The sequence below is a fragment of the Lynx rufus genome, unplaced genomic scaffold (genome assembly GCF_022079265.1).
Source record: "Lynx rufus isolate CCGP_SWC_20201006 ecotype Redwood Valley unplaced genomic scaffold, mLynRuf1.p SCAF_1, whole genome shotgun sequence".
Lineage (NCBI taxonomy): Eukaryota > Metazoa > Chordata > Mammalia > Carnivora > Felidae > Lynx > Lynx rufus.
In genome coordinates, this window is record NW_025814823.1 from 142,294,786 (window position 1) to 142,318,756 (window position 23,971).

The window sequence follows — 23,971 nt, forward strand, 5'->3', positions numbered from 1 at the left end:
CATTTACTGAGAAGCTGAAGAATGGGAACATAAAGGTAAATAAGACTGCCTAGTAAAGAAAGTCCCAAACATAAGCATACCATATAACAGAGATATGTATAAGGGATTACAGGAATAACAAAAGCACCAATGGAGGCAGGAGGGTTTCTTATAAAAAGTGACATCTCGGATGAATCTTAACAATTTGACTTTAGAACTAAAGAAAGGAGAAAATTTTCCAGGTAAAGACTAAACAGATGGTAATAAGATAAAAATATTTTATGTAGAGGACTAATAGCCAGTACCAAGCTACTCAATTCCAGGCAAGGAGAATAAGGGCTGAGGCTGGAGAGGTAAAACAGGGTCCAGTGATGGACTTTTAATCCATCATAGTAAGCTTGGATCTTATTCTGCAAGCATGTAAAAAGAAAAGATGAGTGATAAGTATGATATAACTTCAACAGTTAACCTGAGTTAATGAGTTTTTACTTTTTATACACTTATATAAGTTTATTGCTAACCATTATAATTATCTGAACAAACCTTTTAATTCTTTCAAATTCTAGCTCCGGTCTCCCTTCTCCAAGCAGTCTTTCCTAACCCCACTTCATTACATCTTTACATTATGAAGCCCTGATCACCTCTGAGCCATATCCTATCAAAATCTGGTTCGTGTAGGGCACCTGGGTGGCTCAGTCAGTTAAGCGTCCAACTTTGGCTCAGGTCATGATCTCATGGTCTGTGACTTCAAGCCCAGTGGCAGGCTCTATGCTGACAGCTCAGAGCCTGGAGTGGAGCCTGCTTCAGATTCTGTGTCTCCCTCTCTCTGCCGCTCCCCCACTCGTGTTCTGTCTCTCAAAGATAAATAAACATTAAAAAAATCATGGCCTTTGTGTGCATGTGTGCATCATATGCTAATATCTTATTTAATTATAAACTGCCTTTCATTGGTATCTGTTTTATTTTTTTTCACCAAATATGTGTTAATACATCCTCTACCATTTTCATACACCTTACACATATAACCTGACACCAAAACCACAAAATGATCTTGATAAAAGCTTGTGGAATCAATGGTAACAGAAATTAATACCAAATTATTACAGATAATAACTCTTTTACTTAAGCAATTTGTTTCCCACGAACATCGAGGCATCATATGATATTTTAATAAATATCATACAAATATGGTATGGTGCTATATTTCAAAATGAGCATTTTAAAATTCAATAAAATACCTCTAGACAAGAATCAGGCAAGGAAGGGAACATCAGAAAGGAATGGAAAGAAGGATGGAAAAGGTGGAAGAAAGGAAAACAAAGTAAGCTGAAAAGATAATACGCATAAGATTCTACCCTACAATGAACAGAAAAAAATCTTAAGTTTCTCATAATTTATGTGTATGTGTACATGACAGACACACTACATAAATGACAATTAAAATTCCATTCATTTTTAAGTTATAAAATCTATACATTATCACAGGTCCTAACAGGCTCACAAGTAAAAACCAGGATAGTGTCTCTATAAAGAATGTGAGGAGAAAAACAGTCACTGGGTTTTGCTTAGTATAAGGACAGACTAATTATAAGGCTAATAAAATAAGCCTCCATGGGCTATAACATTCCATATAACATTTTTGGTATTATTAACAAAGCACCTACCTGTACAATTTCTGTATTGCATGGGCTGCATTCTTCCTAACATATGGTGATAAATCAGCAGAAGCCTCCTTAATAGCAAGCATCATAATAGGTACAATAATTGGTACTCTAATACTTGACAGCACTCTCAAAGCACTTGCACGGATTAGTTGATTTGGGTCCTAGAAAGAGTGCAAAAATATGCATCAAAATCTCAAGTTTAATATTACAAAGATATCTCTATGACACAGCTAACAGGTGCTCACAGGATTCAATGTAACAACACACATACACACACACACACACACACACACACACACACAAACTATTTAAAGAACCAGTATATGAACACTGGATAAGGAAAAAGAGTTAACTAAATGTTTATTTCTGTGAACAAGAAAAGTAATGGTTATAATTCTAGTTGATCATTCATTACTAAACATGTTGGGTTTTTAGAGTTTCACAATGACACAATGCTGCAGGCTATAAATTTTCTCTTTAAAAAGTCACAACCCAACTGAGGGTTGATGGGGGGTGGGAGGGAGGGGAGGGTGGGTGATGGGTATTGAGGAAGGCACCTTTTGGGATGAGCACTGGGTGTTGTATGGAAACCAATTTGACAATAAATTTCATATATTGAAAAAAAAAAAAAAGTCACATCCCAGGGCGCCTGGGTGGCTCAGTCGGTTAAGCATCTGACTTCAGCTCAGGTCACGATCTCGCGGTCCTTGAGTTCGAGCCCCGCGTCGGGCTCTGGGATGATGGCTCAGAGCCTGGAGCCTGCTTCAGATTCTGTGTCTCCCTCTCTCTCTGACCCTCCCCTGTTCATGCTCTGTCTCTCTCTGTCTCAAAAATAAATAAACTTAAAAAAAAAAAAATCACATCCCCTCATTGCACACTTTCAACAATTAGGTATAGTGATGAAGAGTTCTTGGGTGCATGATAAGGATTACGAAGAACATAAAGGAACATGTAGAAAATGAAACAGAAAAATCTAGTTGGTTACATACATATTACTTTCTGAGGACACTGAATAGGCAACGTGAGAGGCCTTTCAAGTCTTTCAAAACAATACTGCGCCATTTAGTAGATTACTGGTCCACTTCTTTAAATAACACACCTTCAGCTTTGCACAAATCTTGTAGCTATTTGCTGGCTCACTCTACTATTTACCTTCAGAGCTCGCTGAAAAGTGCTTATGGACAAGAGTGCCAGATCCTGCTGTTCTTCAGCATACCGGACCAGGTAAACATACACTAACTTCTTGATCTGTTAAAAAAAAAAAAAAGAAAAGAATAAAATCACGTAATCCTAGCCAGACTGAAAATTAAAAATTCATTATTTTGTATACCAAATCCATTCTCAATTTTTGTGAAATAAAATGACTGAACCTGGTCATAGCTTATATTGTGATATAAAGATAATATACTGTAGCATGAGGAATGGCAACAGAAAAAACTTGTGAAATAAGCATTTTGATAATCCAATCTATAACAGCAACACGTTGTTCTGTAACAACATTCCAAAAAGTCTTGAGGGTTAACTTACTTCAAGCTTATATACTCCTTGCTTGCTGACCTAAGTCCCTTTGGTCCTGAGATGAACTAACCTACTCTTCTTGAGATCTGCAGACCACGGGCCTTAAGGAGAGAAGGACCAGGCTTTCCCAAAAGAGAAGTCCTGACCATATTTGATGCCAACAGGTGTGTTCGGGGTCCTGTCAACATACGCCATTCCCGCAGGCACCACCTCCTCCTGCAGACAGCCTACCCCCAGCCCCCAAATCCCCACTTAAAACCTTCCCCTTTGAAACCTTCTGGCTTTGCCTGGACAGGAAAGATGGTCTCTGGGACATGAGTCCACCATCTTCCCAGGCTGCTGGCTTCCTGAATAAAGTGACATTTCCTTTCCCACCATCACTTGTCCTTCTACTGATTTTCAAGCAGTGAACAGCTGAACCTGAGTTCAGAACCAGTTCTCTGTCGGGTAACACTTTCTCTCAAAGGGAATAAAAAAAATCCCTGAGCAAAACTCAGACAAGAATATTAAGGGGCGCCTGGGTGGCTCAGTTGGTTGAGTGTCTGACTCTTGATTTTGGCTCAGGTCATGACCTCACAGTTCATGGAATCGAGCCCCGTGTTGGGTTCTGCGCTGACCTCACAAAACCTGCTTGAGATTCTGTCTCCTTCTCTGTCTGTCCCTCACTGGCTCACTCTCTCTCTCTCTCTCAAAATAAAGAAAAATAAACTTAAAAAAGAAAAAGAGCATTCTTTAAATGTTATATTAAAATGTAACTGAATTATAAAAGTATTTTCAAAATGAAGGATAAAAATACTAGAAAGAACTTGGATTCTATCCTCTAGCTACATGGTATATATATGAACTTATGTCTCCTCATCAAAAGGTGTTGGAGCCGCAACTCTGATTGTATGGTAATATTCACATTCACATTCCAATATATATTACATGATATTTTCAGCTCAGTAAGAATAAGGTATGACAATACCAATTTAATGTGATAAAAACTCCATAAGACTGGGAGTATCTGACAACTGTTCTAAATGGCAATTTAATCAGTTAAGTCTAAAACAGCATTATGATGAACAGAAAAATTAAATAAAAATTAAAATGTGAGTCGAAATTCATCAACTGCTTCCTTCTGACATAGCTCATACACTATAATCTTCCTTCTGAAATATCTTCAGATACCACTGCCTGAGTAGTTTTTTTTATGCATCAGCAGAGTACAGACCTAAAAGTTTATGGAATGTTCAAAGAGCACAGGAAATGAGGGGAAGTAACTGGAAATAGCTGGAATTGATGCTAGAAAGGAAAAAGAGTGCTACACCAGGCCATATTTTATGTCATACTAACCAATATGAACTTCTTTAAAGACAACTACTTCCTTCATACTCCACTTTCCTTTGACACACCATAGTTTTGTTTTAAGTAAGCGCTAGGCCCAACGTGGGGCTTGCACTTACAACCCCAAGATCAAGAGTCGTGTGCTCTACCAACTAAGCCAGCCAGGCACCCCAACACAGCGTAGTTTTGAGTTCCTTCATTATCCTGTTTGCTTTCTTCTGAACTCACTCCAATTTGTCTATATTTCTTTCAGTGTAGAACCCCAAACTACAAATGAAGTTTAAGTAGAACAAACAAGTTAAGGCTACGTTCCATGTAAGGTGCTTCCACTGACACAACTAAGTCTTAAAAATAAAAATATACATTTTCTAAAAGTACACTGACTACATTAAGCCATACTGAGTAAATATCCTGGTGGGGTTTCTCTCTTTTAAAAAGAAATGGTGCTAAACACACCATTTTAAGTTGATACCAATCCATTTTTCTATACTATATAGACAGGGTTATAGATGAAAGTAACAAAAAAATTATCTCCAAATACTCTTCAGTGGTGAATGGATTGACAAAGTCCTAAAAACAAAACTAAAACCCCTAAAAAATTAAAACTCAGTGCCCAATGCAGTCCATCATCTGCCCCAAAATTCCTTTCTTCGTAACCAGGTATTTGAGTTCCTAAGATTACAACAATGCCAAAAGACAATAAACACTTCCTAGTTGACTGATTTGTAGCATTTTCAATATACCAAATCAACACACAGACACATGTAAGATACTTCCCAAATCCATCTTAGGATGAACATGGGGCTACTTAATGCAGGAACCATTCCTATTCACCTGTATATTCGCAGAACCTATCATAATGGCTGGCATGTAGTAAGAGCTCAATAATTAGCTGAATGAAACATCACAGCCCAGTGGTATACTGAAAAAATTTAAGGCTGTTCTCATTAGATTGCTATATCAGGAATCTAACTTCCACCAATGGTTATAATTCACCAAATAGATTCCTAGATAAAACACCAACATACTGTGAGGAAATGATGCATATTAAGAAGATTGTCTCCAAAAGTCTTTAACTTGTAAATTATTGTTTTGCTTTGATAGAGAGCACAAGAGCATAAGCGGGAGAGAGGGGCAGACGGGGAAGGGGAGAAAAGGTGAGAGAGAGAGAGAAAGAGAGAGAGAGAAAGAGAAAGAGAGAGAGAGAACCTCAAGCAGGTTCCACGCCCAGCAGAGAGCCCGACACGGGACTCAATCCCATGACCCTGGGACCATGACCTGAGCCAAAATCAAGAGTCAGACGTTCAACCGACTAAGCCACCCAGGCACCCCTAACTTGTGGGATTTTTAAAAATTAATCATTTAAAATGTTCTTTCTTCATATTAATTATATTCAGACTCAGTCTACAGTTCTCTGGAAAGTTTTGGAAGAAATAGGTTAGAGTCCACCCATCCCCTCATCTTCCTGTGATTTATTTCTCAGCAACACCTTTATTTACGAAGTAACTGTACAGCCAACTTTTAAAGCTGAATTATGAACTCCAGAATATATCCAGGGGTTTATATTGGCAACACTGAAACATTCAGAACCACAGCTGAGCTAGCAGGCATTGCTGTAATTACTGACTATTGGAGAAGGACTTTTGTGCCTGTTATAGCAAAAAGCATAACAATATTAAATCACAGAAGGTTGCAAAACACCAAATTTGTTCTAGTTCTGTTATAAGAATCAATCAATATTGACCACAAGAGGCCTGTGCACTGACTGGCTGCAGGTGTGCAGAGAAAGCCTAGTTTCCCTGAAACCATTCTGTGACCAGAAATGGGAGTACTTAAAGCTCCGTGACTACACCATTCTCTGATCAGTTACCTCCATTCAATGTTACAACACTCCTTGCTGTAAAGCTAATCATAGCAGAGCCCCAGTAGGCTGGCAGAACACAGGCAGATCTGTTTAATTAGTTTATCAATACTAGTACATCAAACTTCATGAGTTATTGACTAAACCTTTGATTATTTTTGTACTATAACCACTGATTGCTTACTAGGTAACTTTTGGTATCATTTGACATCAAATGGAAGATGACGTACAGCTTAACTGTGTGTCTAAGGCAGCATGTACTTATAAAAATGAAATTTTGCACTTGATAGCAATGAAACATCAGTCAATTCTCTAAACATAAATTTTAAAAAGCTTATGTCAGTTTTCTCATATTAGAGGACTAAGCATGTTTCAAAAAACAACGTAATTCAAAAACAAAAGAAACCCAAACAAATACACCAATAATTATGTTTATAGGGACATTTTTGTTGCAGAACATTACACAGTATATGAGAATCTGAGTGTAAAGGGAAGAGATGAACAAATAGGAAAGTTCTATTATAACTACCTGAACAGTACAAACAGTTTTGGATGAACAATAAATAACATAGAATTTTCTGTTTACAAGAAGACTAGAAGTCCAGGGGGAACTAGTTAATTTACTACCAATTTTTAAGGACTTCCTCATTTCTACCCATCTCTAAGTCATAAGAATAGTTATATCAATGCCAGATACCTCCCAAAGGATAGCTAATACCAGATGTTGATAAGGGGCCAAAGTCACTAAGGGAGAGGAGGAGGAAGAAAGCATCAAGCAGGAAGGATGGCTCTAAAAAGGGGAATGGTCTAAGATGGGTTCTGAAGCCAAGCCACCTGGCTTTGGATTCTGACTGTGAAATATGACCTTGATCTGATAATTTAACCTCTCTGTTACCTTGTCCTCATATATAAAATATGGGAAATGACAGAATCAACCTCACAGAGTTATTTGTGACGATAAAATGAGTTGATATATGTAAGGTACTAACAACCTCGCACAGAAAGCATCTTTTAATGCTTTCTCTAGCATTTCTCTAGAGACTCTAGTCCTAAAACACTAAGATAACAGCTCTACCACCTATATCTCACAATTTTTCTAAGTCAAATCTCAATTTTTTCAGATACCTGCACTTACATCAGAAGCCATAAAACGACATCAAATTAGAAGCTCAGATAGCATGACCATAATATATCAGAGTTTAACTCTTGATATTATCAATTCAGAAGTATATAGTAACAAGCATACAAATATTGCTTAATAAATATCTATTAAATTAATGACAAGTCAAATTTGCAAATACTAGATTACATACATATAGCCTACATTTCTCCTATTAATTGGACTCTTAGAAAGAATGGTTTATCAAGTTAATTTAAGTCCAATATTAAATTAATTGTTTTGATTTTAATTTACCCGAGTCAGTCAAATTGATTTTATGATGACTAATCATTTTGGTAGCAAAATTCACCTATTCCAAATATATAATGTATTTATTATCTAATAAAAATTTATGTATTCTTGAATAAGTTTCTAAAAATGGGTTTGAAGTATATATGTTTAAAACCCTATAATATTTTCTAATAATGTTAAAATGGTGAAGGAAAAATAATTATTTTTATATATGTAAATGTGTACTCTAGAAATGTATAAAATATACTTCGCTTTATTTTTCCAGATCTTGAATATGTAAATGCAAGATTATTTAAACTAACTTACCTTATGCGAGAAAAAACTATTTTTTTTTAATTTTTTTTAATGTTTATTTATTTTTGAGACAGAGAGAGACAGAGCATGAACGGGGGAGGGTCAGAGAGAGAGGGAGACACAGAATCTGAAGCAGGCTCCAGGCTCTGAGCGGTCAGCACAGAGCCTGATGCGGGGCTCGAACTCACGGACTGTGAGATCATGACCTGAGCCGAAGTCGGCCACTTAACCGACTGAGCCACCCAGGCGCCCCAAGAAAAAACTATTTAAACTACTAGTATACTTTATATTAGAGACATAGTAACACCAATTCACTGTCATAGTGTTAAAATAATATCTAAGAGTCCACTTCACGTCAATCTTGTATTTGTATTATATACAAATGAAGTGTGACCTAGCTACTCCTATTGCTGTACTTAAAAAATTCATCATTTTCATCATGATTATTTTATTCACTCTTATTCTTTCCTGTACCTAAGCAATTGTTTCCTTTAAAAAAAAAATGCCTCATTTTTACAACTAAAAATACTTAAGCATTGACTATAAAGTTGCTAATGGTACATAGCTCACTCAGTATATTCTGGCCGTAAAGCACTAGAAGACACTGCTATAGAAGTCTGATACAGAGACTGGAAAAGATGATGAGAATTTTCAAGTACGTCACCACTTATAAATTGAAAATTCCACACAGAAAGTAGGGAAAGCTGAGCCTAATGTTTCATTTGATCAATAACATTCCATGTATTTTTAAGGCTTTAGATACAGTTACAGATTTTGATGAAGCTGTAATTTAATAATAACTGAGAGACCTGATTTACCCTCCTGCCTTAACCAAATAGAATATCAGGGGCAGGAAATGTAACAATAGTTTCCTATGTTGGACAACAAGCAGTACAGAACTGTGAACCCAGAGAGAGGGAAAAGTCAAGCTGAGTACTATCACTAAGCATAAGTCTACCAGCACAGGGGGGCAACTCAAACAGAATTCAGAAGATTCACTGTGCTGAGGAGACAAGAGATGAAAGTTCAGAGGCCAAGGTTGCTCAAATTTGCAGAGCAAAACAAACAGGAGGAAACTTCACAGAGACAGTGAGAGGGAGAGAGAGAGCACACACACACTACAGAGGACCACTATCAAGTCTCAAACGAAGCCCTGACACGCACAAGAAAGAGTGACATAAAACTACCTGAGGCCAGACCAATCAATCAATTACATGTACTTATAAATACATAACAATAACACCAAAACACCAAAAATAACACCAAAAACAAACACAAGAAAAAAGTATGCATAAGATATCTTAAAGATCACAAAGAACTAGGATTAGTTCATGCTCCTACCAGCCAGAGTAAATGTCTCATAAATACACAGACTGCTGAGTAGAAGCCCAAGAAGGCATCACTTTAGGAGTGGGATTAAATTAATCTAAACTAAAAATATTTCTGGGCTCCCTAATAAAGCTTAAATGTATGCTTTGAAAGAATCAAATAATTCCACATAACTGTGTGCCACAAACAAAAAAAAAGCCAACACAATTTAAAGGAATACAACAAAATCCACCAACCAGCCACATAAATGTCACAATGTTTAGCATCCAATTAATTAAAAAAGTAGGAAAATATGAATCATAACCATGAGAAAAATCAATCTATAGAAAAAGACTCAAGTGATAGAAAGGATAGAAGTAGCAGAGAGGCGCCTGGCTGGCTCAGTCAGTAGAGCATGTGACTCTTGATCCTGGGATCATAACCTTGAGCCCCATATTGGATGGAGAGTTTACTTAAAAGTAAAATCTTAAAAAAAAAAAAAAAAGGAGAAGGGCTTTACAGTAACTATTATAAATATGCTCCATATGCCCAAGAAGACAGACAAAAATATGACTATGTTGAGGAGAGAATCACAAGATATAGAAGTGATCCAATGAAACATCTAGAGAGGAAAAATGTAACAGCTGATTTGATAAATACACCGGAAGAGATGAACAAGTTAGACACAACAAAAGGTAAGGTCAGTTAAGTATACAGCAATAAAAACTATCAAAATGAAGCACAGAGAGAAAAGACTGGGAAAAAACTGACGATATTATCAGTGACCAGTAGGACAACATCAATTAGTCTGTATGTGTACCAGAAATGCCAAAAGGAGAGAGAAGAGAGAAAATATATTTGTGATAAACTAATGGCTGAAATTTTAAGAAAACTATAACCCACAAATATAAGATGCTCAACAAACCTGAAGCAGAATAAACATGAAAAAAAATATGTCAAGGCATATTGCAGTAAAATTGAAAACCAGTGCTAGAGAGAAAATCTCAAAACCAAGAAGAGATTAGAAAGACACATTGTACACAATGAAACAGAGATTAACAGTGACAGTAAACTTGCAGGACAGAAAACAATGAAATATTTTTTTAATGTTTATTTATTTTTGAGAGAGAGAGCAAACGGGAGGAACATAGAGAGAAAGAGAAAGAGAGAGAGAGAGAGAGAGAGAGAGAAAGAGAATCCAAAGCAGGCTCCAGGCTCCGAGCTGTCAGCACAGAGCCTGACACAGGGCTCGAACCACAAACCGTTGAGATCATGAACTGAGCTAAAGTCGGACACCATAACTGACTGAGCCACCCAAGCACCCTGAAATACTTTTTATTTTATTTTATTTTTTTTTAATTTTTTTTTTCAACGTTTATTTATTTTTGGGACAGAGAGAGACAGAGCATGAACAGGGGAGGGGCAGAGAGAGAGGGAGACACAGAATCGGAAACATGCTCCAGGCTCTGAGCCATCAGCCCAGAGCCCGACGCGGGGCTCGAACTCCCGGACCGCGAGATCGTGACCTGGCTGAAGTCGGACGCTTAACCGACTGCGCCACCCAGGCGCCCCTGAAATACTTTTTAAATACTGAACAAAGAAGACTGTAAACCTAGAACTGTAAATTTTACTAGGCAAAAATATTTTCAAATTGTAAGCAAAATAAATAATTTTTAAAACAAAAGCTGAAAGAATTCATTATCAGCAAAACAAAAGAGATGTTAAAGAAAGTCCTCTAGTCATAAGGAAAACAATACCAAATAGGATATTTGGACCTATACAAAGGAATGAAGAGGGCCATAAATGGTAAATATGAGAGAACACATGAAAGACTTTGGGGGTGAGAGGCAGCTCATTTTTATTTTTTATTTTTAATTAAAAAAATTTGTATTTACTTAGGAGCATTCAGAATGTCAACAAAATAGCTGCAACTTTTTTTTTTGTTTGCAATTACAGGGTGGTATTCAGTTAACAAAACAATTATTTTGTATAAGCTGCATCAGAGACAAATGAAGATGAAAAACAATTATCCCGTATAAAATTAATTTATGCTATGCACTATCAAGGGCCTGCTTTAAATGTCCACACCAATTTACAACCCCCATACTGTACCGTATAAGGCTGGTGGCTACTGAAAACACCACCAGGACAGGACTATCGAAAGACACATTCGGTAGTGTGTTCACTATACAAAAAACGACACTGTACAGTTTAAAAGCAAGTCTTACACAGCCTTACATTTCAGTTTTTTTCTTTAAAAGGAGTGAGTTGTATAAAGGGGTTTAAATGCTTTACAGACAAAAACCAAAAAATGCGCTAGAACCAACATATTCATCTTCACCATCTTCTTCGTCTCCCTCCTCTTCCTCATCCTCTTCATCTTCCTCATCTTCCTTCTCTTCCTTGTTTTTCTTAGCCTTGACGACTCCTGTTTTTGCTTTATCAGGCTTTCCTTTAACTCAGTATGCAGCAATATCCTTTTCATATTTTTTCATCAGCTTATTAGCAGCCTTCAGGTCATCTGCAGCAGTGTTAGTCCACATCTCTCTCAGTTTCCCTGCAACATCACCAATGGATAGGCTGGGATGTTTGGAATGTTCTCCTTTGATTTCTGGGCGATTATCAGAACAAAACAAGAAAAAGGCCGAAGGAGGCCTCTTGGGTGCACCTGCATCCTTGAACTTCTTTTAGGAGGGATATCAGTTTTCACTTCTCTTCCATAACAGGATGTTTCTGCCTTTGCCATGTCTTCAAACTTTCCTTTCTCCTTAGCAGATGTGGTCTACCATCTCCTGAGCACTTCTTAGAAAACTCTGAGAAGTTGCCTGCAGCAACGGGGTGCTGCTTCTTGCACTCCTCTCAGTAACTTTGCACAAAGTATACATATGATGACATTTTGCCTCTTGGCTTCATAGGATCTCCTTTGAGACAGCTCATTTTTAAAACTCTTTAATAGATAAATAAACTGGTAATTTTGGAATAAAATTGTACCAGAACAATCTCCCACAGAAAACTTAAAAAAAAACAAAAACAAAAAGGACATATTACAAAAGCACTGTGGCCCCTGGTGGTGAAACAGCAGCAGAGTGTGGTTAGGAGTATATACTCAAAGGTGACGAGAGAGAGTAAATTCCCCATTCCCTTGGCTTTCTGATGAGGCCAAGCGAATACGGGATGAAGTGCAAGTGGAGGCACTGATGGACAATCCACTGTCTCTGGCCAAAGGTGCCAAAATATTGAACCTACAAAAATCATGGCCACTGAAGAAAGTAGGGGAATCCCAGAAGGGAAAGGGCTGGAGATGGGCTCCTCAAATAGTCTCTACCCACATCTCTGACTAACTCCTGAACCATGCAAGCAGAGAATAGACTCAAAGTAGTTCAGCAGAAGACAAAAAATATGACATGAGACTGACTGAAGCTGCTGCTTAAGAAATAGAATTTACAATTTGAACTCGTCAAGGTAAGCACCTTCAAAATACCACCTGTGATGTAAAAATAAAAGAATACAGAATCTCCATGATAATATAATGGCAAGAACAGAACTCAAAATTGCCCAATGTAAGAGAAACTCAAGAAATGGAATACATACATACACGCATATATATAAATATATATGTATACACACACACACACACACACACACACACACACACACAAGAAAATCAACCAAACGTAAGTTTGAGATAAACAAGGTATTGGAACTAGCAGACAATTTTAAAGCCTACTATTACACATATTCTTAATGAAGTAAAAGAAAATGTGCTCTCAATTAGAGAAAAATAAAGCATATCTCAGCAAAGAAAAAGAAAGAACCAAGGTGAAATTCTAAAATGAAAAAATGTTCACTGAATGTACTCAACAATCAAATGGAGATGCCAGAAGAATAAGTGAACCTGAAAAAAGGTGAATAAATATCCAATGGGAAGCACACAAAGAGATATAAGAAAACCAACAAAGCTTCACGCACTTCAAACAATATACATGTTGTTGTTTACAATAATACGAGAAGGAAAAGAGAATGGAGCAAAATATTACCTGAAGAAATAATGGCCACTCTTATGTTTATAGCAGCATTACTTACAATAGACAAGATACGGAAGCAACCCTAGTGTCCATCAATTGACAAATGAAGAAAGAAGATGTGGTACGCACGCGCGCACGCACACACACACACACACACACACACACACACAGTGGCTTAGCCAACAAAAAGAATGAAATCTTGGGGCGCCTGGGTGGCTCAGTCGGTTGAACGTCCGACTTCGGCTCATGTCACGATCTCACGGCTTGTGAGTTCAAGCCCTGTGTCCAGCTCTGTACTGACAGCTCAGAGCCTGAAGCCTCTTCAGATTCTCTCTCTCTCTCTCTCTCTCTCTCTCTCTGCCCCTCCCCCCGCTCACACTCTGTCTCTCTCAAATAAACATTTAAAAAAATTAAAAAGAAAAACAAGTCAGAAACAAAATTCAGAACTCTTAAAAAAAAAAAGAATGAAATCTTGCCATTTGCAGTGACATGGGTGGAGCTAGAGAGTATAATGCTAAGTGAAATAAATCAGTCAGAGAAAGACAAATACTCTACGATTTCACTCATATAGGGAATTTAAGAAACAAAACAAAAGATAAGAGAGAGAGAGAGACAAGACACAGACTCTTAATTATAGAGAACTGGTGGTTACCACAGAGGAAGTAGTTGGGGGGATGGGTTAAATAGGTGATGGGGATTGAGGAATGCATTGGTCATGGCGACCACACGGTAATGCATGCAAGTGTTGAATTATTATATTGTACACTTAAACTAAAAAAGAAGAGAAATAATTGCCAAAATTTCCCTAATTTTGATCAAAGGCAGTAATTCACAGATATAAGACATTCAATAGACGCCAGGCCAAATGAACACAAAGAAGCTCAAACCAAGACAACTCAGAGTTAAAGATGAAAAGCAAAACATGAAAGCATCATGAGAAAAATGACAAATTACATAAGTGGTATCAATTACCCAGTTAACAGGGATACTGCATAACGAATCACAGAGGATCTTTAAAGCATCTTTAGAGTGCTAAAAGGAAAACAACAACAACAACAATAACCCATATAACCCAGAATTCTATGACCAGTGCAAGGATCCTTTAGGAACAGAGGTAAAATGGAAACACTTTCAGAAAAGAGATTTCAGCAGCAGCAGATCTGCACCACAGCAAAAGCCAATGCAAGATTTTAAGGCACGAAGATAATGATACTGATAGAAATGTGGATCTTTACAATACAAAGAGAACGCTGGAAATAAGTGACAAACACTTTTTTCTGTTTTCTTCTCTTAATTTCTTTATAAATCATGAAAATTTAAAGCAAAAATTGCACTGTCTTGCGACGTTTTTAATCTGACACAAATAAAGCTAAACAAAAGACAGAAGGAATATGGATGTATACGGTTGCAAGATTTCTATATTTTAAGTGAAGAGATACAGTATTAGATAAAACTGACTGCAAAAAGCTACAAATGAATACAGTAGGGTCACCTGGGTGGCTCAATCGGTTAAGTGTACAACTCTTGATTTCGGTTGAGGTCAGGATCTCACGGTTCTCGGCTGAAGGCGCCGAGCCCTGCTTGGGATCCTCTCCCCTCCTCTCTCTTTGCCCCTCACAAGCTCTCTCTCTCTCTCTCTCACTCTGTCTCTTAAAATAAATAAATAAACTTTAAAAAATAAAAATAAATACAGTCAACAATTTTAAAAAAAGTGCAAAGATAAACAGGTTAAAAATAAAAACAAGAAAATTTTAAATGGGATTTCCTCCAAAGCAAAGAGAAGAAAGGAAAAAAAAAAAAGACAAATAGAAAATAAATAGTATAATAGTACACTCAAATCCAAACATACCAGTAATTACATCAAGTGTTAAAATAATAAACAATCCAATTCAAAGGCATGGTTTGACAAAATGGATGGGGAAAAGATGGAACTATGTTCTGGCAATAAGAGATGCACAGGACATTCAAAGACACAGACAGGCTAAAGGCAAATAGTTGGAAAAAAGATATACTGGACAAACGGATGAGAAGGCTGGAGTGGCAACATGAATAACAAATCAAATAGACTTTAAGACAAAAAGTGTCACCAGGGATAAAGAAGGACCTATTGTAGGGTAAAAGGGTCAAGTCATTACGAAGACACGCAGAGTGAGGCGTGATGGGAGTGCTTTAAAATTTATGCAAGAAAATGACTAAATTAAAGGGAGAAATGAACAATTTCAGAATCACGACTGGGAGATTTAAAAGCCCCCTCCTAGCAATCAGTGGAACACTAGACAACAGGTCAGTAAAAATAATTTTAAAAATCTAAACACTAACAACCCACATTTAAGTAACACGGATAGAAATGTATATCCAACAATAGCAGAATACACATTCTCTACGCCAAGTGCACATGGTATGCACACCAAAATAAACTATGATGATCTATAAACAAGTTCTCATAAATTTTAAGGATGAAATAAAACTAAATATGCTTTAGGACTAAAATGGAAGAATGTTACAAAGCAATTAATAGTAAGATCATTCAGATAACCCTTCCACCCTCAAAATGAGGAAATTAAACAACATACTTCTAAATAATCCATGAGTCAATAAAGAAATCATAAAGTAAAAATATTTTTAACTAAACAATGAAAATCTATAAAATTTAATTTGAAAAATGCAAATGAAACAATGTTTAGAAGAAAATACATAGTATTTCATACTAACCAAAAGTTTTGATCTGCGTTTCCAACTCAAGATATTAAAAAAAGAACCTCACCTTAACTATGTCTTTTGCAAATTCAGGTCCCAATTTCAAAATAATAAAACTATTTAGACTTTTTTTTTACATGTAAATAATGCTTTCATTTTCTAAATGACCACTAAGTAACATAGAGATTTATTCCCTTTGTTTTTAAAAGGAAGCATGTTAAAAATAATTAGCTATTTTGACATTCTCTAGATGTTCGAGCAGCTCAATACAGTTAGAACTGTCCTGTTTATTTTTGTTTTCAAGAGGAAAAAAGTCAGCTTTCTTAGGTGAATTTTATACAGGTAAAGGACATTTATATATTTCAGTTTTCGTGTTTTTTCCCACTTCAAGAAAAACATAACCATGTTCATGTTCAAAGACTGACAAAGTAATTGTCAGTAAATTAATTTTTAATATTAAAAAGGAACCCCAAATTATGTATAAATCTGAAGTGTAAAAGATAAATACAAAAGTCAATAATCATTTAAAAAATCAATGACATACAAAACAGAAAAAAGTAAATGGTAAAACTAAAAGCTGGTTTTCAAAAGGTCAATATAATTGATAAGCCTCTAATTTGATCAAGAAAAAGAGAAGACAAAAACTACCAATTATCAGGAAGTGTAAATATCACTGCAGAAGGTACAGACATTAAAAAAATACTAAGGGAATATTTTTAACAATTTCATGTTACTAAACTGACAACCCGGATGAAATGGATAAATTTCTTGACTGACAAATTACTAAGAGATCCAAGAAGAAATAGAAAATCTAAATAGCCCTGTGTTGGCGATCCACCAAGACCATCTTCAGGTTGGATGACTGGCTAGAAGGGTTTATAGCACTCAGAAAAGTTGTCATACTCAGGGTTATGATTCATTACAGCAAAGGAATACATAGTAAGATCAGCAAAAGGAAAAGGTACATGGGGTGAAGTCCAGAGGACACCAGGCACAAGGTTCCAAGAATCCTAACAGTGGAGTCACATAAGACCTGCTTAATTCCTTCAGCAACAATGTATGACAACATGTACAAAATGCCACCAACCAGGAAAACTTGACAAAGAAAGACTATCCAAAGTATTTATTAGGGATCAGTCATGTAGATCCTGTACAACTACACATATTGTCATCACTACGTAGGAGATCAGTAACTAAAGCTCCAGAACAGGAAAAGAAAAAGCAGGTGTTTACCAAAAAGTGATAAAACACTTTTATCAGACAGAACAGTCCAACAGCTCAGTTTGACCAAGCCAGACAACGAGCAGTCATGAAAATGTATCTTTTGGGGGAATGTACAGGTTTTGAGCAACCCAAGTCTGCTAACTATTTCCCACAGTGGTTTATACCAAATAAACAATTTGAACTCATAATTTAAAACCTTACTATAAAATAAACTCCAAGCACACTTGACTTCACACTAAGAATAAAATAATACCATATTAGGATAAAATAATTCTACACATACTCTTTGAGACAGCAAAGGAGAAATACATCCCAACTCATTTTACAAAGCCAGTATTAACCTGATTACCCTGATATCAAAACAAAAGCCACTGCAAGTAAAATACATATAGACGCAATAACATATAGATGCAAAACTCCTTAATAAAAAGATGGCAAACCAATTCTAACAATATAAAGATTTAACACAAGACGACCATGAGGGACCTACCCCAGGAATAAAAAGGTTTAACTAGTGAAAAATCAATCCTAGTCATTTACCACTATCAAGAGAACAGAGAAAAATCATATAATGTCAAAAGTTACAGAAAAAGCACTTGGAAAAATTCAAAACTCATTTGCTATAAAAACTTTCAGCAAACTATGGGTAGAAAGAACTTCCTCAACATGATTACAGACAGCTGCAAAAAAAACCTACAGCTAATATCATATTCAAAGATAAAAGGCACAGTGCTTTCTACATGAGAAACAAGGCAAGGGTAACTATTCTCATCACTTTTATTCAATACTGTAATGTACGGTGTACTCAATGTAATATGACAAGAAGAAAAAAGAACAGAAAAGTAAAATTACATTTGTACATGATATGATCCTTTATGTAACAAAGCCTAAGAAATCTATAAAATAGCTATCAGAGCTAATAAGTGAATTTAGCAAAGACACAACACAAGATCAATATACAAAAATCAATTCTTTATGCTAGCAATAACCAATTTGAAAATGAAATTAAAAAGACAATGTTGTTTAAAATAGCCTTCAGGGGTGCCTGGGTGGCTCAGTCGGTTAAGCATCAAACTCTTGATTTGGGCTCAGGTCATGATCTCACAGTTCATGAGTTCAAGTAGCCCCCTCCCCCTGTATCAGGCTCAGCACTGACAGTGTAGAGCCTGCTTAGAATTCTTTCTCTCAGTCTCTCTCTCTCTCTCCTCTCTCTCTCCCCACCCCTTTATCTCTCTCCACTCCTCCCTCCCTCACACACTCTCTCTCAAAATGAATAAACTTAAAAACAAATTTTATATATTTTTTAGGTTTATTTCTTTTGAGAGAGAGAGAGAAGGCACACGCACCAAAGGGGCAGAGAGGTGGGGGGGGGGGGGGAGAGAGAGAGAATCACAAGCAGCCTCCACACCATCAACAGAGTCCGATGCGGGGCTGGAACTCACAAACCATGAGATCATGACCTGGGCCAAAATCAAGAGTTGGACACTCAACCAACTGAGCCACCCAGGTGGCCCTCAAAATAAATGAACTTTAAAAAAATAAACAAAACAGCTTTCAAAACTACTAAAAAACAAATTTAAAATACATGCAAAACTTGAATACCAAAACTATAAAATACTGCAAAAGGAAATTATAGAAGACCACATTTGTGGACTGGAAGACTTAATATGGTAAAGACAGCAATTTTCCCCAAATTTGATCTATAAATTCAATGCAAACAAAATCAGTCCTAACAGGCTTTTGAGGAAACTGACACGCTAATTTTAACACTTACATAAAAAGACAAAAGACCCAGACTAGCCAAAAAAAGGTTAAAAAAACAAAACCAGGCTGGAGTGCTTACACTACCTGACTTAAAGACTTACAACGTGACTATCCAGTAAACAAAGCAGTGTGGTATGGCAAATAGATCAACGGAAAAGAAAAGAGTCCAGAAACATACTTGCACTTACATGATCAAGAATTTTTCACAGAAGTAGCAAGGCAATTCAAGGGGGAAAAGACAGAGTCTTCTTAAAAAGTGATACCAGAACAAATGAATACCCAGAAAAATCAATAAATAAATCTTGAACCTTACTTACCTCACATCACACACAAAGTCTGATTTGAAATGTGCTGTGCAAGAAAAAGTTAATAAAGCAGGCCAAAGAATGCTATCCTTAGAAAGTCTGCTTTCAAAGTTGGCACTGACTGGGATCCGGGAACTTGAATTTTAGGGGTATTCCCACAATTCCCTGATAAGGGTGGTTTACAAACAATATGGTTTATGCTCAACATTTGCTTTTTTTTAAGGGAGTCTGGAATTTTGGTACATGCTAGGCAGTTAATGCCTCCATGAACAGCCCCCCAGTAAAAGACCTGGGCACTGAATCACTAATGAGCTCTCCTAGTGGACAACACCTCACACTTTTTGTCACAATTGATGCTGGAGGAATTATCACTGGGAAAATCACTGGAGAAAGATACTTGGAAGCTTGCATCTGGTTTCCTCTTGACTTTACCACAAGCACCTCTTTCAGGGACTGATTTTATTATGTACCTTTCATTGTAATAACTCGTAGCTATGAGTATGACTATATCCTAAGTCCTATGAGTCCTCCCAGTAAATCATCGAACCTATGGATCACAGACCTATGGACACTGGATCCAAACATGGATCATTGACCTAAATATAATAGCTACAACTATTAAACTTTTAGAACACACCAGGAAAAATCTTTGACATTAGGTTAGACAAAGATCTCTTAAAAAGGTCACCAAAAACCATGAAGTACAACTGAGAAAAAAACAGATAAAATGGACTTTATCAAAATCAAATGTTTGTTTTTTAAAAGATAGTAAGAAAACAAAAAGGCAAGCCACAGACCAAGAGAAAATAAATAATAATAAATAACCATCTATCTGAAAGAAGACTAGAATCAGAATTCTTACGCTTTAATAATAAAACAAAAAAGATATGAACAGACATTTTAGAAGAGACATGACTAACCAATAAATCATGAAAAGATGTTCAACGGCACTAAATATAGGAAAATGTAGGGGCGCCTGGGTGGCTCAGTCAGTTAAGTGTCTGACTTCAGATCAGGTCATAAACTCACCGTTGAGTTCAAGACCCACATCGGGCGTTGTCAGCAAAGAACCTGCTTTAGATCCTCTGTTTCCCTCTCCCCCATCCCCCCTCTCAAAAATAAATGAACATTTAAAGGAAAAAAAAAAAAGAAAATGCAAATACATGCACAATGAAATACCATTATACAGCTACCAAAGTGGCTAATGTTAGAGTCTAATAAGGTCAAGTGTTGGAAGGGATGTGAACCAACTGGAACTCCCATACAATTGCTGGTGGGAATGCAAATGATACAGCCACTATGGAAAACTCTGTGACACTATTTCCTAAAAACTAAATATACAGGGGTGCCTGGGTGGTTCAGTTGGTTGAACATCTGACTCTTGATTTTGGCTCAGGTTATGATGTCACGGTTCGTGGGTTCCAGCAACACAGGGCCTGCTTGGGATCCTCTCTCTCCCTCTCTGGGTACCGCTCCCCTGCTTGCTCTTGCACTCTCTCCCTCTCAAAATAAATTAATAAACTTAAAAAAAAATTAAATATACATTTCCCAGACAATGCAACTTATCTATCCCTAGGTAATTAGAAAAGAAAAAGAAAATTAAAATACAAGAAAAATTAAAAATTAAAATACATGACCACAAACACCATTTTATTCAGGTGTATTTCAAAAGGTAAATTTGAAAATTGTAAAAATATCAGATTACAGTAAAAAAGGAACAAAATGGGAATACATGAAATAGTACAGATGAATCTCAGATTTGAAGGTAAAAGGAGTCAAATTCAGGGCACCTGGGTGGCTCAGTCGATTAAGCATCCAACTTCGGCTAAGGTCAGGATCTCCAGGTTTGGGTTCAAGCCCTGCACCAGGTTCTTTGCTGACCTTCAGCTGAGAGCCTGAAGCCTGCTTCAGATTCTGATTCTCCCTCTGCCCCTCCCTCCCTCTCTCTCTCTCTCAAATATGAATGAATGAATGAATGAACAAATGAAACATTTTAAAAAATAAGGACTAAAACTCAAGAGACATCATACTGTACGGTTTAATTTATAAGAAATTCTAAAAATGACAAAACTCGTAACCAAAAGCAGATCAGTGATTGCATGGAGACTCAAAATGGATCACAGCCCTATATATAAAAGTTAAATCTACAAACTGTTAGGAAAAAAGACAAATATAAATCTTCATGACCTTGGATTAAGCATCCATTTCTTAGATATGACACCCAAGGCATAAGGAAACAAAGAAAAAATAGAAGTGGAGCTCATGAAAATTTACAATGTCTGTGCTTCAAAGGACACAAACAAGAAAATGAAAAGATAATCCACAGAATGGGAGAAAATATTTGCAAATTTGACAACAGATAAGAATCTAGTATTCAGAATATATAAAGAACTCAAACAATAAACAACAGAAAGAAAACCCAATTATAAAACGGTAAAAAGATCTGAACAGACATTTTTTCAAAGAAGATGCAGAACTGGCCAAGAGAAAATCAACAGTTTTTTATTAGAGAAATGTGAATCCAAATTGCAAAAGCAGTAATGAGATTCCACTTCACACCCTTTAGGATAACTCTAATCTAAAAGACAGTGATTTTTTTTGAAAAAAGAAAAATTAGTATTGATGAGGATGTGGAGAAATTATAACTCACATACAGTATTGGTGGAAATGTAAAATGATGCAGTGCTGTGCAAAAGAGTTTGGCAAGTCCTCAAAAAACCATATAGTAACCATATCACAGTAACCAGAAATATCACTCCAAGGTACACATACGAGAGAAGTGAACACATAGGTACACACACAAACTTGTACAAAGTGTTTAGTACTATTCATGATAGCTAAAAAGTGGAAACAACCGAAATGTCACTGGTGAATGAGTACACAAAATTCAGTATGTCCGTACAACGGAGTATTATTCAGCAATAAAGAGAAATGAGGTATTGATGTACACTACAACATGGGTGGACTTCGAAAACATTATGCTAAGTGAAAGAAGCCAGATACAAAAGTCACGCCCCGTACAACTTCATTTATATGAAATGCCCAAAAGAGGCAAATCCATAGAGACAGAAAGTAGATTCATAGTTGCCTAGGGCTGAGGGCACAAGGAGTGACTGCAGATGAAAGCAGGATTACTTTTTGAGGTGATAAAAATACAGAAGAAGGAAATGGCAGTGATGGTTGTACAATTTGGTAAATCACTGAATGGCCCACTTTAAAAGTTTATGGCATGTTAACTATATTTCAAAGAAAAATGACTTTTAAAAAGCAAAAATAATAACCATATATTTTTAGGCGATTTTAGCATTATTTAGAAGTAAAATGTATGATAACTTAGGAAAAGGTAGGAAGGAGAAAATGGAAATTTACTGTCATAAGGTTTTCAAAGTATATATGAAAGGTTATAATGTTGATTAAAAGTGAAAAAGTCCCTTATATCCTTAATTTCTATTTCTTATAATCTACCTATCTCTACCTAAAACATCTGCTCTGATGACACTTAGTCCTTGAAAATATTCTTCAGTGAAGACTGCTACTCCTACCAAACTTTCCAGACTCAAAAAGAGAACTAAGCATATTCCTCCAACTGTTGGCAACAGGCAAAGAAGAAGCATGTGTGCTGGCATTTTCATTCTTATGTATATATCACTACTTCCTACTGAGTAAACATGATCCTCCAATCACTACCTACATCAGTTGACAGTGAAATCCATGAGAGATGTGGTCATTAATTCTCTTCATTCCTACCTTCTATTGTTTTGAAATACAAGCCGTTTGCTCAGATCAATCTCTCATCCCCTTCACTGAACTCTTCATCCTACTCATCTTACTCAATGGCTTCTATATTGGCTCATATTTTTCTTTTGCACTCTATCAAAAGTCACGAGTCCATTTGACTCAACATTACCTTGGCCTCAAAGTGCTTTGAATTTCTGATTCAAACACCACGTGTAAACCTACACAGAGACAAGCACTCAAAGGCTCACACTACATCCTGCCTTCTGCTCACCTCCTACTGTACAGAGGCAGGGTATACCATGTTTCAAAAAGAGCCCTAGATTTGGAGTGATAATACTTGGGTTCAAACACTATCCTACTACTGAATGAACGTAGGTCTATTTCAATGGACATGTGCTATCTTTTTTTTTTTTTAAGTTTATTTATTTATTTTGAGAGAGAGCATGAGTGGGGTAGGAACAAAGAGAGAAGGGAGGAGAATCCCAAGCAGGTTCTGCGCTGTCAGCATGGTGTCTGACACAAGGCTCAAACTCACTAACCATGAGATCATGACCTGAGTCAAAACCAAGAGTTGGACGCTAACCCAGGTGCCCCTGGATATGTGCTATCCTAATATTAAGTCCCGAGAGCAGAACACCAACTCAACTGGCTTCTACAAATATACAAGTTACCATCATTCACCCAGGTGAATTAATTTCAATTTATTTTTCACATTCCCCATCCAAAAATCCAAATACTGTTTATTCTATTTAAGACTATGAACATTTTACTTAGAGCAAAAGAAATCTAGTGATACTTAAGGATCTTATGTCACATTTCAAAGTAACAAAAAGTATATGATTCTTTTACAACAGAAA

At 36.5% G+C, this 23,971-nt stretch overlaps 1 protein-coding gene and 1 pseudogene across 2 annotated transcripts in view; both read right to left on the reverse strand.

The window, feature by feature from the left end:
• AP3B1 (adaptor related protein complex 3 subunit beta 1) overlaps positions 1–23,971 on the reverse strand; it is a 264,833-nt gene that overhangs the window by 192,164 nt on the left and 48,698 nt on the right. For both annotated transcript variants that reach the window (XM_047088352.1, XM_047088361.1), the window contains 2 exons: positions 2,796–2,891; positions 1,644–1,804 (listed from right to left, as the gene is read on the reverse strand). In XM_047088352.1, the coding sequence (XP_046944308.1) occupies positions 1,644–1,804; positions 2,796–2,891 (257 nt within the window). The remainder of the gene's footprint in view (positions 1–1,643; positions 1,805–2,795; positions 2,892–23,971) is intronic.
• LOC124523189 (high mobility group protein B1-like) lies at positions 11,422–23,507 on the reverse strand (annotated as a pseudogene).